The sequence below is a fragment of the Piliocolobus tephrosceles genome, chromosome X (genome assembly GCF_002776525.5).
Source record: "Piliocolobus tephrosceles isolate RC106 chromosome X, ASM277652v3, whole genome shotgun sequence".
In the NCBI taxonomy this organism is placed as follows: Eukaryota; Metazoa; Chordata; class Mammalia; order Primates; family Cercopithecidae; genus Piliocolobus; species Piliocolobus tephrosceles.
The window spans coordinates 12546166-12564105 of record NC_045455.1 but is presented as its reverse complement, the minus strand read 5'-3'; the positions used below and the strand labels follow the sequence as shown (position 1 = coordinate 12564105).

General features: G+C 38.7%; 1 protein-coding gene across 5 annotated transcripts in view; it reads right to left on the bottom strand.

The window, feature by feature from the left end:
* The window catches only part of NALCN (sodium leak channel, non-selective), a 345832-nt gene that overhangs the window by 55460 nt on the left and 272432 nt on the right, over nt 1-17940 (bottom strand). For 4 of the 5 annotated variants that reach the window (XM_023218072.3, XM_023218074.3, XM_023218073.3 and 1 more), the window contains 3 exons: nt 15274-15347; nt 1123-1224; nt 618-687 (listed from right to left, as the gene is read on the bottom strand). In XM_023218072.3, the coding sequence (XP_023073840.1) occupies nt 618-687; nt 1123-1224; nt 15274-15347 (246 nt within the window). Of the gene's footprint in view, nt 1-617; nt 688-1122; nt 1225-7292; nt 7380-15273; nt 15348-17940 lie in introns of all 5 variants that reach the window. The other variant, XM_023218071.3, reaches the window with a different exon arrangement.

The following is a 17940-nucleotide window of genomic DNA, read 5'->3' as shown; positions in this document are numbered from 1 at the left end:
TATCTGTCTCCTATTCTAAAATTTAAGCTCCAGGAGGGCACTGAGTCTATCCTATTTCCCCACTGCTCCTCATTCCTTAGAACAGGACCCAGCACATAACAAACACTTGATAACTATTTGTAGAGCCAGTAAATAAATACATGACCTAGAGCCTTTCTTGGGAAATACTAGGTAGTCTTTGACAGAAAAATTCTTCTAGAAATAAAATTTCACTTCCTCATATAAAAGCCCTGAAATTATAGACCCTTGATCTAGATTCTAGAATATTTGATTCTTAGGGAATATTCAAAGTCAATGATGCAAATCAAACCTATCTAAAATGCTTAAAGTGTCTTTAATTTCAAGTCAAATGCAACTGATATGACACTTTTATGTTACAATTTTAACTAAGACATGCGCTTTGTGTGGGATGACTGGAGTTTTCTGCTGTTAACAGTTACTTCTGGTACTTGGCTACATAATTCATATCCTGAGTTTCCTGATTCCCTCTGGTATGAAGTCTTAAGGAGACATGGGAATGCAGCAGAAAGACTCAGGCGCTGACACCGTCTAAGCAGTCATTTAAATACATTTTCATAATCACACTTCTGAAATCCAAAGCACTGCTTAAAACTTACATCTTGAGTCAAAGTTTCAAGAGATTTTCCCCTGCTGATCCTCTGGCTGTTTGATCCATGTCTTAGTGACCTAAAACAACCACAGTCACTGGTTAATACATTTCACGATCAAACTCACCTTTCAAGCAGTGACCATGGTAAATTCAAAATAAAACACTTTTTCTGCTACAACAACACAAATGCCTATGATTTCTTTTCGTAGCAGAAGCTTATACTCTTTCCAAATGTCTTTGATCCCATCTAACAAAATTCAGAATTTTTCCTTCTGATCTTAAAAGTGAGAATTTGGCCATCTCCAAGGAAAAGGATTGCAAAGTAGAGATTTTTTTGAATCTTTGGATCTGAGTAGGTGTTTCATTGTTGTAACAAATAGCAAATAGAACTCGATTCCTCAGCCATGCCTGTCTGGCAGCCAGGGCTGACAGCGGTGGCTGTGTACAGCAACCATTTCCTGTAAAACCCCCTTTTTTACAGTCTCTGAAGCCCTGTCTTTCCAAGTATTTACCTGCGCTCTTGGCGGATATGATGCTGCACGCTGAGGATTGACCTCTCCTTTGCGGGCTGCCCCTCAAATGATCCACTCAGCATGCGCTGTCGGGTACAAGCTCTAGGAAAAAAAAAAGGAGCCCAAGATAAATGTGTGGTTTGTACACTTGAGATGAATAATACATAAGTGCTCATTACTTTTATTATTTTAAAGGCAACACCAATGAAAACAAAATACAGCAAATAACGTATAATTATAAAGGAAAATGAACTTTACGTTCTGTGTCAAGAACACTTACAAAGCAGAAGCATCATAGCTATGAAGAACGACTGGAAAATAAACAGAAAGCTCCTCTCTTGCCCCTCCTCCTTCTGCCTCCTCCCTCCTCTCCAAAAATAATGGTAGAGCTTCTATCAGGAGGCCATAAGAAGGAAGGCCAGCCTACCCACAGTGATAGGGTTTGCCTGTGTCCCCACCCAAATCTCATCTTGGATTCCCACGTATTGTGGGAGGGACCCGGTGGGAGGTAATGGAATCACAGTGCCAGGTCTTTCTTGTGCTATTCTCGTGATTGTGAATTAGTCTCACAAGATCTGATGGTTTTAAAAGGGGGAGCTTCCCTGTACAAGCTCTCTTGTCTGTTGCCATATGAGACGTGCCTTTCACCTTCTGCTATGATTGTGAGGCCTCTCCAGCAACATGGAACTGTAAGTTAATTCAACCTCTTTCTTTCGTAAATTGCCCAGTCTCAGGTATGTCTTTATTAGCAGCATGAAACAGACTAATACACACAGGCACTCATGATGCCGGTTTTGAATTTAAACAAGGTTTCTAATAAACCCCCTTTGGGAAGGATTTGTCCACTCAGGCTCCTGGAATGATGAAATATATGTTCCAAGGAGATTTTGCAGAACTTTAGGAAAACATAAAATTTAGAAGCAAAAATGAGTCATAAAGAGCAGTAACTAAAGCTGGAATTATGCACAACGATGTAAACATACTGAACATGACTGAACTGTACACTTAGAAATGGTTTAGATGGCAAATGTTATGTGTTGTTTTTAAAATCACAGTTCTAAAAAGAAAGGCACACAGTTTTTGGAATTATTACCTACAGAAACCTCAGTCTGAAGCTTGCAGCTTTACTGGTAACCAGTCAGCACTTGTTTAAACCATGGAGACTTTTAAAAACATGTTCTCTTTGGACCATAACTGGACTTGTGTTAATTGCAGATTTGCTAATGAGTGAAGACAACTGGGTGGCCTAACACCTGTGGTGTGAATGATTTTGGTGAGAAAAAAAAAATTATTCTCCAGAAAATTTTCTCCAACTGGGACTGACAGGAATTCCCTTGAGAGAGTTGGTAAGTGGCAAGAAAATAACACAAGGGATTAAAAGACCTGTGTGCCAGAAGTTACACTGCTATGAACCAGTTGGGTGATCTTTGGGTCCAACTTCCTTATTGGTAAAATGAAGAGAAAGGCTTGCTCTGAAAGACAGCTCACAGGTTGAAAATGCAATGATTTTATCATATGCAAATCTAATGATACTCTATTTGCTCAACACCTGAACACATAATTCTGTCATTTTTTACATATAATTTTCAGATTTAATATGTTTCTTAAGATGTATTTGTTGAATGGCTTTGAATAATATGATTACTGTCTGTCTCAGAGTTAAGATCTTTGAGAAAAGGATTTGTATGTGCTTAGCACACTTAAAATAGCAGCACTTATGATACATGTATAATAGGAGCATTTTTAAGTACTTAAATATAACACATATATTACAGAAGAACTTATTATAATACATCATATAAGAACTTATTATATAATAATACATTATATAAGAACTTATTAAATATGTCATATTTAAATCCTTAAAAATGCTTTTAATGTGGATGAAGATAATTATGATGAATATCTATGAAAAACCATACAAATTCACTGAATGTAAATGTATTCTTTGAAACAAACCCCAAATAATCACTATTTTTCATTTACTAAACAGCATGAAGCAACTTTTCTACAGATACATAAATATGTCTAAAGAGAACATTCTGAAAAATCTCATTCCATTATACAAGGAGACCCCTGGCCACACACAGGTTCCTGGTGGATGAGGGAAGGACAGCAGATGGAAGTTATAAACCTGAGATTGGATGGTAGATGCAGGAGCAAGGGAATGGAAAGGAAGTTTTATAACCCTTTGGCCTGGAGCTGACCTGGACATTGAAACAGGTATAGAAAGACATTGAAACAGGTATAGAAAGATGCCCACGATAGGATGTTTCTGCATAATGAAACAGCCTTGTACTGCCTAAGCCATTGTCACTTTCCTTGGCCATGTAAGAAATTTTGCTATTTTGGAACATAACAGTGTTGCCAGAAAGCTATGAACTTCAGTTGGACACCATCAGACCTGCTAAGAGGTTACATGGACTCTAATCCAATGTGCCCACGTTCATACAAAAGCATGGTAGAAGTTTGCTTTATTATTTTTAAAGGAAATACAATGTTACCATAGATAAGCATATACAGTAAGGCAAACCATGAAATACCAAATAGTGTTTTAACATGCACAATATAATGACAGACTGATACAAATGGGTTCTGAAAAGTAACATGAAATGAGAAATGAGTATTTCACCTATGTGAAAGCACAAAAAAAATGACTTGTTGTATACTCCATGTTCCTACAGTATGTTATTAACCAAGCTTGTTTAATGCTTACGGTATTTTGTTATCATTAGTTATTCCCCTTACTCGGCTGTGAGGTGATGAGGGACCACTTTATCACTCAGCCTCCCATTCCTGGGAAGTTCAGTTCCTGGCCCTCAGGCTGCCTGCTGAACAGAATGAGTAAGTGAAAAGGTGGGGAGGGGTGAGTAGGGAGGGTAGCATCAGGTGCATGGGGACTGTGTGACCCCATCTCTAACTTGCTAGTTTCTCACAGTTCAAAGAATTCCACCCTGCAGTGCAAGTGCTGATGGAAAGTTCTGCCTTTTTCTGGAAGCCTAATGGAGAAGATGAGTTGAGAAAACATAAGCTTTAGAAGCACACACTTCTGACTTCAGCTTTTATAAGTTGTGGGACCTTAGACAGGTGATGCGCTTTCTCTGAGCCTCCGTTTCTCATATGTAAAATGTAGAGAACAATAATGCCTTTCCTTCTGACTTCACAGGGAGTTGGAAGAAGTAAAGATGATTATGAATGTGACAGCACTTTGGAAACATCAACCCTTTCTCTGAATTTTAGTTGCTATTATTTCCTGTTGTATCTTGTCCTGTGTCATGGTGGATGTTATAACACTCTACATAGCACTGGGGACTGAGCAGCAAGTTTGGCAGAGGATAACAGCAGAAGCTAAGTCTTTTGTGTTCTGACTGATAGTGATGTCCATTGTGGACCCATGCTGTAGCCTCTTAACTGGTCTCTATGCCTCGACCCTCAGAAAAGACATTGCATTGTTATCCCAAACCGAATGTTCTCTGGAATGAACGTCCATAATGGTATTGTGGCAGGCAGGTTTCTAAGATTACCCTGATGATCTCTGGCTCCTGGGTTTCACGCCCTTGGGTACTTCCCTCCCCTTGAATGTGGGTGGCACTTAGTGACTTCCTGTTAAGGAGCAGAAGAATGGGAGAGGTTGCAGAACACTATGGCTTCTGTCTTCCTAGAGCTCTCTCTCTCTCTCTCTCTCTCTCTCTCTCTCTCTCTCTCATGCTGACTTGCTCTCGCCCTCTTGTTTGCTTGCCCTGGAGAAGCAAGCTGCATTCTGTGAGGTGCTCTGTGGAGAGTTCCCCTTGGGGAGGAATCCAGCAAACCGGTTGGAACTGAGGCCTTCACATCACAGCTCACAAGGAACTGAATCCGCTAATAACCATGCGATTGAGTGGGGCTCTTCCTATTCAAGTCCAAATGCATGCAGCTTGGAGAGAGACATGACTAAGTGATGCCCAGATTCCTGACTAAAATTGTGAGATGAAAAACGTCATTTAAATCACTTCAGTTTTGCTGTAATTTGTCATGCAGCAATAGATCACGAATGCAGTTACCATCACTGCCTTAAAAAGACTAAGCCTAATGTGCAGTGTGGCTACAAAGCCCTGTTTAGTCTCCCTCTAACCTCCCTTTCTGGTCTCGTCTTTACCAGGAGGAACCTCATTCTCTCCATGCCATTTTCTTTGGTCTTTTATGTTCGTCACATATGCCATGCTCCAAAGAGCTCCAAGAGAGCAGGCATTGTCTTTACAATTGTTCATGATTATTTCTCAGCTCTTATCCACAGTAGGTGCTCAATAAATATTTGTGGAATGAATGAACCTTGAAATTCTGTGAAGATCAAATATTTTCTTATTTGATCACTCCATGCTTCTGAAGCATGAAAATCATCACGGACAAAACAGCATGTGTTTAAAATATACTTTTTAAAGGGGCAAGTTAAATAATCTTAATTTTATCTCAAGTTAGAATATGATGCCACTCAAGAATAATGGGCTGCATACCTACACTAGAAGAGACAGTAATGAAAAAAAAAAAAAAGACATTGCACCTTACAACTAAAAAATGCATAAATCTTTCTCTACATTGTATGTGAAAGCTATTACGGAAGTCTGAAAGCCAACGTGGAAGCAGAGCAGGCTGTAGCAGGTGAACTTATTTTTATTCCTTTAACTGGAGATCAGATCTGTTGCTGGGAACGTGGTCTCCATACACCTCCTCTTATAGGAATCTAATACTTGCAAGCCGCAATAGTGAATAACTACAAAATTTGAGACTTCTAATATTTTATATAAGAAATGAGATGCATACATCCTTAAAGTTACCAAGTAATGGACCTACACAGAAGGAGAAATACTCGAAGATTCCATTTTGTTATATTTTTCCACTTTTCATTTTTCATTAGGGTTGAGATGCCTTTTGGTCTCACATAGGGACAAACGAGGTACGTTTTCAGGAAGAAAATGTTCATTTATTTGTCACCCAGAGTAAAAGCAAAGCTAATGGTACTGGAAAAATACTGTGATCTTCAGGGACAGTCTCACTTTTCTCAGGGGAAAGACTGGGTAGTGTCAGGTATCAAGGTTCTTAACATCTTCCCTAGATCTCTTCATAATGGCAAGTACTAGAAGGCCACTTTCTCAGGAACTCCATCTAGTGGCTTGATATAAAATATTGGCCTGCCTCCTTGGCTTCTGCAACTGGGAGGCACAAGACTTCAAGTGTCTGGTGAAAAATAATGAAGTCTTTTGTCTTGTCTGAGTGAGGAAATTCTGCATTATGCAGGCATATGTAATCCCTTTATTCCTGTTCCCTGGAGGAGCATTACAGTGAGGCATTTTCCTTTTCCCAGTTGGGGTTAATGTTATCCCCTCTCTACCTTTGAAAGTAAAACAAGATGAGGACCCCTGAGGATGATTCAAATGTGGGAATATTCTTCAGCAAACACACATTCCCAGTTGCAAAAATATTACCCCTGGTTTCTTGCCAAGCCTTTGAGAAAAAAAAAAATATGAAAGGTTGATCCTTTTTTTTTCCCCCTGCATTGCCTTTGTGCTGTGGAATTTCAATTGCTCCTTATATGACAGCCATATATGTATAATCTTTTATGGAAGTTGGGGAAAGAGAATCGTGTCTTGAAACTGTCTCTATTTTTCTTGACATTTCTCCATCTAAAATATTTTAAAATTGGCCCAAAGATTATGGTTATAAGGAGATCTTTGGAGCTTTATTAGCCTTTAAACACCACTAGTTGTTTATAGACACAGTAGCAGGGGGTCCCCGGTTCGTTTCTTCTTTGTCTCCATGTCTTCTTTCTTAATGTCCCAGAACAAGGGTGTGGGAAAAGCCTATACATTCTGTAATGAAAGGGAGAGGCCTATGAGTCTTCGAATTACTTTCACTCATTATAGAAAAGTTAGATTACACAATGCCATCTGGTATTAAATGTAATTACCATCTGAAGGAACTGCAGTATAACTTTGCAGAGCATTCCATTTGAGGGATTTTGCTCAAATCTTGAACTCCACAAGTAATACATTTGAAAGTATTATCCGAGGTTGGTTAATGTAATGTAATCACATTAGCAGACAACAGGAAAATGGTCTTTCAGTGGTAATTATGTAAAACTATGACTGTATAACTAAGAGAATAGATAATGAGTATTTCCTGGAAATGGCTCTTACCTGACTCCACTAGAGTGACAATGTGATCTTCCCAAGTAGAGACAACAGCGGATGCTAATGGGTGAGCTCGTCGGTAATGGCCTCTTGCTGAGATGAGGAAAAAGCTGCATTTTTATCCTAGTGGATACCCCACTCCTTTGTGAGTCAGCCCTGTCCCGAGTAAGTGGATCTGGCTCTTTCATAGCAACCGCGGGTTAGTTCTTCCCAATCTTGTGTTATTCGCAAAAATGTTTTCATAGAAAGGCATGTAAATACATGGGCGACCAGAACTTCATTGTAGGCAGAAAATAAAATAAACCTTGAATGTCTTTATCTTATGCACTTATACCCATACTATAAACAAAAAAGAAAAATTAACTCATGAGAAATCCATGCCTTTAGTGCATCTATTAAATTTCAGCATTAAAAATGTCTGCAACCCCACATCATTCACTGGGATTCAAATTTAGTAACCCAACTACTGACTCAGAAATGTGCAGATTACAATGCAAAGGATGAACTTTTTACTACAGTAAGAGTGAGATTTTGTAAATGTTGCAGAAACTGCATTGGCCAATTTTCAGCAGATATGTATTCCATTTTTTGTTTACTACTTTACTCTCCAGTGATAAAATAACAAAAGAAAGACCTTGTTAAAATATCTTCCTGTCTCCATGGTTTTATCTTTCCCAGAATGCTAGATAGTTGGAATCATATGGTATGTAGACTTTTCAGACTGACTTCTTTCACTCAGTAGCATGCATTGATGTTTACACTATGTCTTTTCATGATGATAACTCATTTCTTTTCCATGCTGAATAATGATTCCACTGTCTGAATGTACCATAGTTTGCTTATCCATTCTCCTACTGAAGGATATCTTCGTTGCTTCCAAGTTTTGGTAATTATGAATAAAGCTGCCATAAACATCAATGCATGTCTATGGAGACACATATCTACGTATTTCTATGTTCATTTCTATGTCTGTGGAAACAGTAAAAAGATCATTGGTTGCCAGGGTTTGTGGGGAGGGAGGAATGAATAGGTGGAGCGCAGAGGACTTTTAGAGCACTGAAATTACTCTGTATGATATTGTAATGGTAGATACATGTCATCACATATTTGTTCAAACCCATAGAATGTACTACTCTAGGAGTGAACCCTAGTGTCAACTACAGACTTGGGGTGATAGTGATGTGACAGTGTAGGTTCATCAATTGTAACAACTGTACCACTCTGATGGGGATGTCGATAGCTGGGGACACTGCCTTTGTGGGGGCAGAAGGTATGTGGGAAATCTCTGTACCTTTGCTCTATTTTGTTGCAAACCTAAAACTGTTCAAAAAATAGTCTATTAAAAAAACTTCCCACATCTGTTTGGTAAAACTCAATAGTACCCTTCTAATCCACAACACTATTATAATCCCTTTTGGGTTTATCCAAAAACAATCTATAAATCATATGCTATCTCAATAAAACATAACATATTTTGATTACCACAAATCAGGTACTATCTAAAAATGTGTTTATATTATTTTTGTTTTAGTTATATCTTGCCACTTTTAAATATTTACTATTTTATGTTTTATGCAAAAACATATGCCTACACATCTTGTCTCCTTAGTTTATAGTTGCCCGAATACAGTTAATTTTCATCTATCTACTTATTTAATTTGCAAATAGCGTTTCAACTAACAGAGTTTTTAAGTGTCAGGAAAAACTTAAGAAAAAGCCAATAAGCAGCCAGGCTTAATAGAATTACAAAGATAAATATTTGTGACATTCATTCTCAATACTCTATTTTCTTAAAACTTGGGATTATTCATACCAAATGCTAATAAAAAAATCGCTGCTATCTCATGGGTTGGCGCAAACCCTAGGCTGCAAGGGTCTCTGTCCTTTCTCTCATCTGTAGGGTTAGTCCAGCACCTTGCCTTTCCACTGAGGAGCCCAGCTCAAAGGTCTAGGGGACGCTGTAAGGCACTCGGGCCCTCCCAGTAGTGTACAGGGTGTATTGCTAGTTCTGCCCAGAATGAGGAGCTGCAGAGAAATAACATGGCCTTATCCAAAGTTGCTGAATAGCTGGCTAACCTATGGAACAATAATTATGAAAGGAGAACTTTCCAAATGGGAAAAAGCAAATGGTGTGAAATGCTTGGCATGTGAAAGACACTACAGAGATATTTCTTGAATGAATGTATGAATTCTTAGGGGCACTTTCTTTCAGGAAAAAAATCCAGCTAATGTCATTTACATAACTGCAGATTAATAAATACATAGTGATTATATATACATGTAAGTAGTATATAAGTTGTATTTATAGTCATTAAATGATTCTTTTAAAATGATGAATAAGAGAAAAACTAACTCTATGTATTTTATTAAATCCGTTTAATTTCTGTATTAAGTAGCATTAAGGACTATTCCTTAAGACTTAAACAATTATTAGTATAAGTGCATGGCAAAGAAAGTTACGTTATAAAACCAAATGTCAGAATGCAAACATCATGCGAGACTGAGCATTCCAAAGGTTATAAAGATATTGTCCTCGCTAAGGAGGTACTCATGGCAAACCACAAAACGATGGAACTTCCTAAAATAATGTAAAATGTTTAATTGTTTTATTTTGACATTTCTCTATTCATTTAGCCTTGCAGGAATGATCATGCATTTGTGCTCAATTTCAGGGCTTTGAATTAGAGGAAATCTCAACAAAGGTAGTGACGCTTTTGAAAGCACATTGCTATTTGTTTTTGATTTCGCCTGATGCAGACAAAAGGTCACTGCCTTTTGAAAAGAAGCTTTCCTTAGTGGAGCTGAATGATATACTCTAAGTCAGAACAACACATTTAATAGCAATCTTGGATTTTATAATTCAGGTAGTGGAACATCCTCTCTCTCACAGTCCTCTTCAGAAAAGTCTTAAAAAACAATGACACAGATGCCTGTTTGTGCCAAGTGAATCATCTGCATTTTAGCATGGGCCGGTAGCCTCAAGTTCTGTAAAAATGGTCCACTTTTTTTTTTCTCATCAAAGAGTTCTAAAATATATTAAAAAATTGATTTCTATTTCTCAAAACATCAATTAATTTTAAAAAGTACAACAACATGAATTAAAGATGATTATACATAGAAATGGCTGATTCTGCCCGTGACTCACATACCTCAGGCTCTAGGGCCCTTCCTCTCTGAAAGACTTCTTCTTCTGTGGGCTGGAATTTCCTGTTCATAGTAATGTATATAACATACTTTCTGCTAGAATAATGTGGATCCTGTTTCAAATGGAAGATGGATATTTGGAAATGTGGTTCCCCCCTGAGAACTAAGACCCCTGGCAGCTCTCCAGCTTAATTTCCAGGGCTGAGAGCTGAGGGCTCTGCATCAATATGACTTGACTTGTCCCGGAAGGTAAAGCTGTTAACTAGTCAGCAACTTCACTGTTGATTTCAGCACTTCCTCCAAATTCATTTATCTGAACTACAGACTGCTGGGCCAACCAACCCACTTCTCCAGACCATAGGTCACTCAACTGGTCAAGCTAGTCACATACAAATTGGTGTTCATTAGGATTTTTTGTCAAGACTCTGCCCAATGGGGATCAATCCAAAACTAAAAAAAAAAAAACCACTATAAACATCAGTTGTATTTGTTTGTTAAAGTTGTGTCTGGTTAAAAATCTAAAAGGTACAAAAGAAAAAATAAATTTCATATGTGAAGAGGACACCATAAGGTCACCATTTATTTTTCTTCTCTTAGATCACCCAAGTCAAGAAGGAGAATGAAAACAGAAGGGCAAACTCCCTGTAAAGAATGGATTACTCAAATGTTGAACCAAAGCCGAGAGAAAGAACACGGAAAGCAGTGGAGAGGCACCAGGCAGGTCACTTTCCCTTCCTGGTCCTCAACCACAGCACTGCCAGCTTCAGAACAGTAACTATTACTTGTCCACACCAGGCATCTTCAATACTCCTCAACTCATAGCAAGAATTCTGCCCAATCTCAAATAGACCTCCATCCTCCAAACACTGAAACCCAAACCCAAAACCTTACATATATCCACCTCTGACCTATCCCTTCTGAGACATTATGAAAACAAAGTGGCAGTTTCCCTTACTGGAATAAGTATTAAATTTCACTTTGCTTGGTCAATAGATTATTCAGACAACCTTTTTAAGGTAGATAAGAAAACTGAGGGTCAGATTAGTGAGTCGTTCAATGTTACAGAGAAGCCTGATGCCAGCCAGGGGGGATTTAACACCAAGTCCAGTATCCTACATTAGAACTGGAAGGGCCCTGAAGATCGCCTCCTCCTAGCTCCCATGGAATAGACAAGAGAGTTGAGAATTGAAATTAATTGCCTGTTTACACAGCCAGGCCTCCAGAAACCTTAAGTCAAGGAGGTGCTTTATTTTTTTCCAAATATTTGTTATTTTTTGGAAAGTTATCTCAATACGCTAATACTTCATAAAAGCTTACACTTCTTCTATCACTCTGGATTTAAGGTTTTTGTGATTTATCTCTATCTGCACACAAATTAGGACGAATGTCAACCTGTGATGTTTGCCAGAATGATCTAGCCCAGGTCTCTTTTTCAAGCCTGCCTATACTGCTGTTACTTACCTCCCTGGTGATGAACCTCTTGGATAAGACTAAAGACAATAATTCTATGAAAATAAAAACACCTAGAAAGTTAAGAGGGATAGAACACTAAAACGGTAGTCTCTGCCAGACTTCTTTTATTTATATCTAGGTAGACCCATCTATTAAAAGATGGAATCTGCATCCTCTTTGTCTTAAAAGCCCTTTCATTTTTTAAAAGCCTTCTTTCAAAATGCAGATGGTCCTGGGAGACCCCACTGCTAAGTTATCCAGGAACCCTGGCAGAGTTTAATCGACAGCAAGGTTGGAGCCTAGGAGATAGGAGTCTCTAGAGGCAGTAAAAAGACACTGATAAAGTGGTGGAGAGCTTTTTCTCCTTCCCAATTTTGTGGAAGGTTATTCGAAGCAATTGTCCTGAGGTTACTGCAAATATTTTCCTTTTTTTTGTAAAAAAAAAATTATTTTTCCCCCTCTTCTTTTTCCTTTTAGCTGTTATTGTTCCTTGAAAAACAGTATAAAACGATACAAACACTCACTGACACAGACCCAATCTATTCTTGACTTTTTAACTGATGGATCACATTATAATGCAGGTATGGTATCATTGCCATTACTATTACTACAATTAGTGGTGAAAAGATAAATATTCCTAAAATATCAGTTTGAGCTTTTGCACTTGCCCTTAATTCATGCAGAAACTAGTGTAGAAGCAATGAAGAAACCATTCGCACAGAAGAAAAAGCAAAATGGCTTTCTAAAATCAAATTGGTACTTTAAAAATTTCTAAGGTTTTTTGTTTTTTCAAATTATGGCTTTTTATTTCCTGAGTCTCACAAGGTGATATAGCTCAGGTAGTTTTAGGGTGCTGCCTCTCATTTTGTAGTATGCTGGGCTGTAGTAAAATATTATTGGCTGTTGAGTATCCCCTAAACTACACTATTGTTGGGCAAGTTAGAGGGGTCTATATTTCCTGACAGTCTTAAAAATATTGCTCACAGGCCAGGCGCGGTGGCTCACACCTGTAATCCCAGCACTTTGGGAGGCTGAGGCAGGTGGATCACGAGGTCAGGAGATCAAGACCATGGTGAAACTCTGTCTCTACTTAAAAAATACAAAAAAATAGCCAGGTGTGGCGGTGAGTGCCTGTAGTCCCATCTACTCAGGAGGCTGAGGCAGGAGAATGGCGTGAACCCGGGAGGTGGGGTTGCAGTGAGCCGAGATAGCACCACTGCACTCCAGCCTGGGCGACAGAGCAAGACTCTGTCTCAAAAAATATATATATATATTGCTCATGTGCATTATATAATTGAAAAAACAAAAACACTTCTGTATACTTAAAAATCAGCAACTATATTCCTCTTGTGCCATGTTAAATAGAAGAATGTAATTTCTAGCAATTCTAGTAATTACTGTGTTTGTGCTTGAAAATAATTTTGAGAATAAATTGGAGACTCTTAGCCATCCAATCTATTAAATTCATTGGGCGCTTATTAAATCAGTTTTCATTGTTGAACCAATCAGCTGAATCTGTCAGAAAAAGTCTGGCTTTATTTTTCAATTCAAACAACATGTAACCACATGCCCTTGTGACAATCATATTGTTTCTAAGGCCTAACTCTAAGGTAGATAGCTTTGGGAAGGAAGTTATCCATAAAATTGTCACCTGGATAAATAATAAGGCATGGCCCCATGGGACCCTCTTTTTGGAGAAAGCCAGGTGGGAACGGTCTTTTTGCTTGGCCAGCCAGAGGATTTTTACATCCCAGATCAATACACACCATAGTTTCTGGATGAGTGAGAGTTTCACCTTTCTTTTGTAAACTGAGAGAGGGGTAAATAAGGACAGGAGGGTGAAAAAGGTAAAGTGACAGATCAGTTTTAAGAAAGAGTTCCTAGGGAGACGAGGTCTGGAAATCTCTTCCTTGCAAGTATCTGTTTCTGCATCTGCCTCGGAAAGTCTCTGGAAACTCATTGACACAGAAGGCCCATTTACACTGCAAGGCAGTGGCTCTGGAAAGATGAGCAAGGTCCCTGTAGTTTCTGACTTGGCAGGCAGATTTTCAATGCAGACTAAGAATTATGATGTCCTTGTAGGTAGTTTCTGGCTTGAGAGTGAATTTCTCTTTTTAGTGAGTGGATCAGCATTGCTGTAGGACCGTACCCATGAACTTGTCTGGTGTACACGTAGCTGGAATCATGATCCTGATGTAACATGTGTGGTTCAAGGCCAGCCTCACTGCATGATCTGATGGTAATACCAGGATGGAGTTACCAGCCAGTCAGGAGCAAGCCTAAGTTGGGAGGCAGGCTGTCTATTTCGATGAGACCTCATCGGTTTATCTCATCACATTTTGTGGTGATAACATACAAGCCCTAGAAATACTTATTTTCATCTTATTACAGCTACTCCAACACAAACTTAACTGTATGCATGAATGCCAGCCAATATAGAGAGAAACACTGTCTTGATTAGTTAGGAATTTTATTTGCACACAAATTTTAGGTAGTATTATAAAGTTAGAATACTTTTAAAGATCATATATACTAAGCTTTATTTCCTCACACAGTCTTCCAAGTTATAGTAACATGCATTCTGGAGAGAATGCTTTAATGTCTATACCTAGTAATAAATCCAGCAGAGGGGAGCTAGAACTCCTTACACTCACCACAGGTTTGCAGGGGACTTCCTGGCATGAGTCTGTCCACTCGCCTTGCGAGCGATCCTACCTACAGCTCCCAGTCTTGAGTTGTGTCATTTACGTATGTCTATGTAATATATGTACCAAAACATGATATTCCAAATGCTTATGTGTTTTTATACTCACCATGCTACTCTACAATATAACTTATAGTCTTAAAAATACTCAAGCAGGTTGCTTGATTTTCTCATTGATACTTCATTTCAGGGTATCTTCTAGAAAGTAGCATGAAAAGTATATGTTTTCATAGGCATTCTAAGATGCATATACTTTTTATTCTGTCCAGATTTTTAATAGATGTGTTCTTAATAGTGTAATGAACTATAATGAAAAGGTTTGCTCTTTCACCATTTATCCTTCAGACTGTGATTTCTCCTTTACATATCACAAAAGATACAAAACTGTTAAAAATAACAGTAAGTTATTTTCACCTTTTGGCCAATGTTTATACTTATCATTTATGTTTAAATACTTGAAAAGAAAGAAAGGCCTACTGAGCTAATAAAAAATATATATATTTTTAGAAATGACCTTAATAATGTCTTTTACATTATTTATAAGTAGATAGATACTCAAATCTACTTTCTGGCAGAAAGTATATGCTGAGGCCCAGAACATTAATTCATTCATTTTTCAAAAAGCTGTTTTTTGTTTAATATAATCCCACTTTTGTTTAAATATGTGTCAACATTAATTGGTGTTACCTTAAGATTTTAGTGACTGCGGTCTCCTTTTCTAGAAGGTTCCTTGCCCTGATGCTGAAAACAGACTTGCGAAGCTGAAAATGATAAAAGTATGATTTTAGTTATGGAATGTTAAGAAATAACATACTGCCAAATCATTCAGTAGATGACATTGTTAAAACATGAAACATGAATATCTTTCGCTAAAGCATCATCGTACGACTGACGATTCTATTTTTACTTTTATTTGGGTAGTACCATGAACAAACTTGTGGGGCGCCACGTCCCAGCCACGGGTGGAGCATTGGCTGTGCCTCACTCTGATAATGGCCTTCGTCTGAATAAACTTTCCAGATATTAATATTAAGTCCAAAGACTTTAATATTGACCCTCATACTGGACTCCTTATTTGTCGTTGATTAGTGCATTGTTCTCTAATCCATATTATGTCTGCTGCAGGTTCTTGGCCTGGAACCTAACACTAATCTGAACAATGAGTTTAGGAGTTGCTTTGCTTGCAGGCATGGGGAATGAACGAAACAGGCATTCAAGCTTGCTTCCTAGTTGGCGATGATAAAATCACTCCAGAGAAGAGAACTAAGGAAAAAACCATCCTGGGATGCTGACTATAAATTCGAAGATATACTCCCCAAGCTCAGTTCTGTGTGGCTTACTAGTTGCAGATGTTAGATTGGTGGAAGGCGTACAAGGAGTTAAAGCAGGCAGAAGAAGGGAAAAAAGAAAACAGGGACATGGGCCATTATGTTCCCATAATAATACATAATAAATAGATTTACAACAATAAATAACTAGAATAATAAACAACTGGAAACTGTAACTCCAGTAGTCAGACTGAAGATAGTAATTGAAACTTGTTCATTTTGATCAACAGATTAGATGTACTGAGCACTTAGCATGGTATTAGTGACCATAGGAGATTTAGGGTAAATAGAATTTGGAGTTCTTGGTTTCTAGTAGGGAATAGCCTAGATAGGAAGACAAGGGTAGGACACATGAGATCATCAGTGACAAGAACAGTGCAGTAGATGGCACAGCGCTAGATGATATGTAGAGGAGAAAAAACGAGATGAGAAGGGCTGGAGCTCTTTGAGGTGGAACAGCGAGTCTGGACTAGTCGGCAAAGGCTTCACTGAAAAAGTGGAGGTTATACTGGGCCTTGAAGGAAGGCTAAGGGTCCTAGAGGCAAAGGCGGCACTGGGTGAAGGACTGAAGTGGACATGTGTGCACAGGGCAAGTTAATTTGGTGCAAACTACCTATATAAATGCTGTGCTAGCCAGATCTTGAAACCAGGCAAGAAGCCCTGCAGGGCATACTGTGTTTCAAAGTTGAGCTGGGAAAGAAAACCCTCGGAAGACAGAAAACTCTGTACTCAGTAAAAATAGACCACCCAGTTAGTTTCTTTTCAACAAGGGTTAGGTATGTGGAGGTACAAACTCACAGCACCCCATTCTGCAAAGTTGTGAACAAATGCTATAATGTCAGCCAATGTGTTCATAAAGCCATAGTGGAGAAGAACCAGAGTAACAAACAGGTCTTTTTAGTCACAAATGATAACCTGGATAACATCAAAACTAGCAATCCACTTTTCATATTTTACAGCAAATATGTAATAAAGATCAGCATCACTGAACATACTGGCGATTTCCCCCTCATGAGGAAACTTGGTTCATTCATTTTTCTGTTCAAAAATGAAAAAACTGAATGGTTTCATGATTCACTAGAACTCTTAGGAGAAAAATTAATGTGTGGACAAGGAGACAAGAGTGGAAAACGTTCATTTGGAAATTCCATTTTCTTGGTAGCACATATATGCTATTTCCAATGATGAATCATGAAACTTCCCTACTTCTCCCCTCCTGAAAGAGTTGACTTTTGGCATAATTTTTTTTTTTTTTAAAGATAGTCTTGCTCTGTCATCCAGGCTGGAGTGCAGTGGCGCAATCTCGGCTCACTGCAACCTCCGCCTCCCAGGTTCAAGTGATTCTCCTGCCTCAGCCACCCGAGTAGCTGGGATTACAGGTGTCCACCACCACGCCCGGCTAATTTTTGTATTTTTAGTAGAGATGGGGTTTCACCATATTGGACAAGCTGGTCTTGCACTCCTGACCTTGTGATCCACCCACCTCAGCCTCCCCAAGTGCTGAGATTACATGCGTGAGCCACTGCGCCTGGCCAAGAGTTGACTTTTGGCATGGATTTAACCTCTCTGAGTTGACAGCTCAGCTCCTAAGGAAAACTGCTTGGAGCTGCTTTTGGAGATGGAAGACTCAGCTGGTGGCCCCATCATCATGGTACATCTGCTCTTTAGACAACTAAGAACACACATAGTCCTGAGACAGACCCAGGCACAGAGGCCCTGTGACAGTGAGTTTTAAGAGAGGACTCCAGATCCCACAACTCTTATTTCATCTTGAAAGGACAAAGACATGTATTAGTTGTCTTTCTCTCAGTGGAAGATGAGAGTCTGAATCCAGTCACTTATCTACTGCCTCTGCAATTTCATGTTAGGAAAAACCTTTGGGATAATACCTGGTACACTATTGCCTAAATGATTTCTGCCCTGAACAAGATTGCTAAAAGGCTACTAAATGGCCTTTGTCCTGAACTTGATCTAAGACAAGATGCAGTATTAATCCACACAAGGGAGTACTTGAGAACTGTTTTTA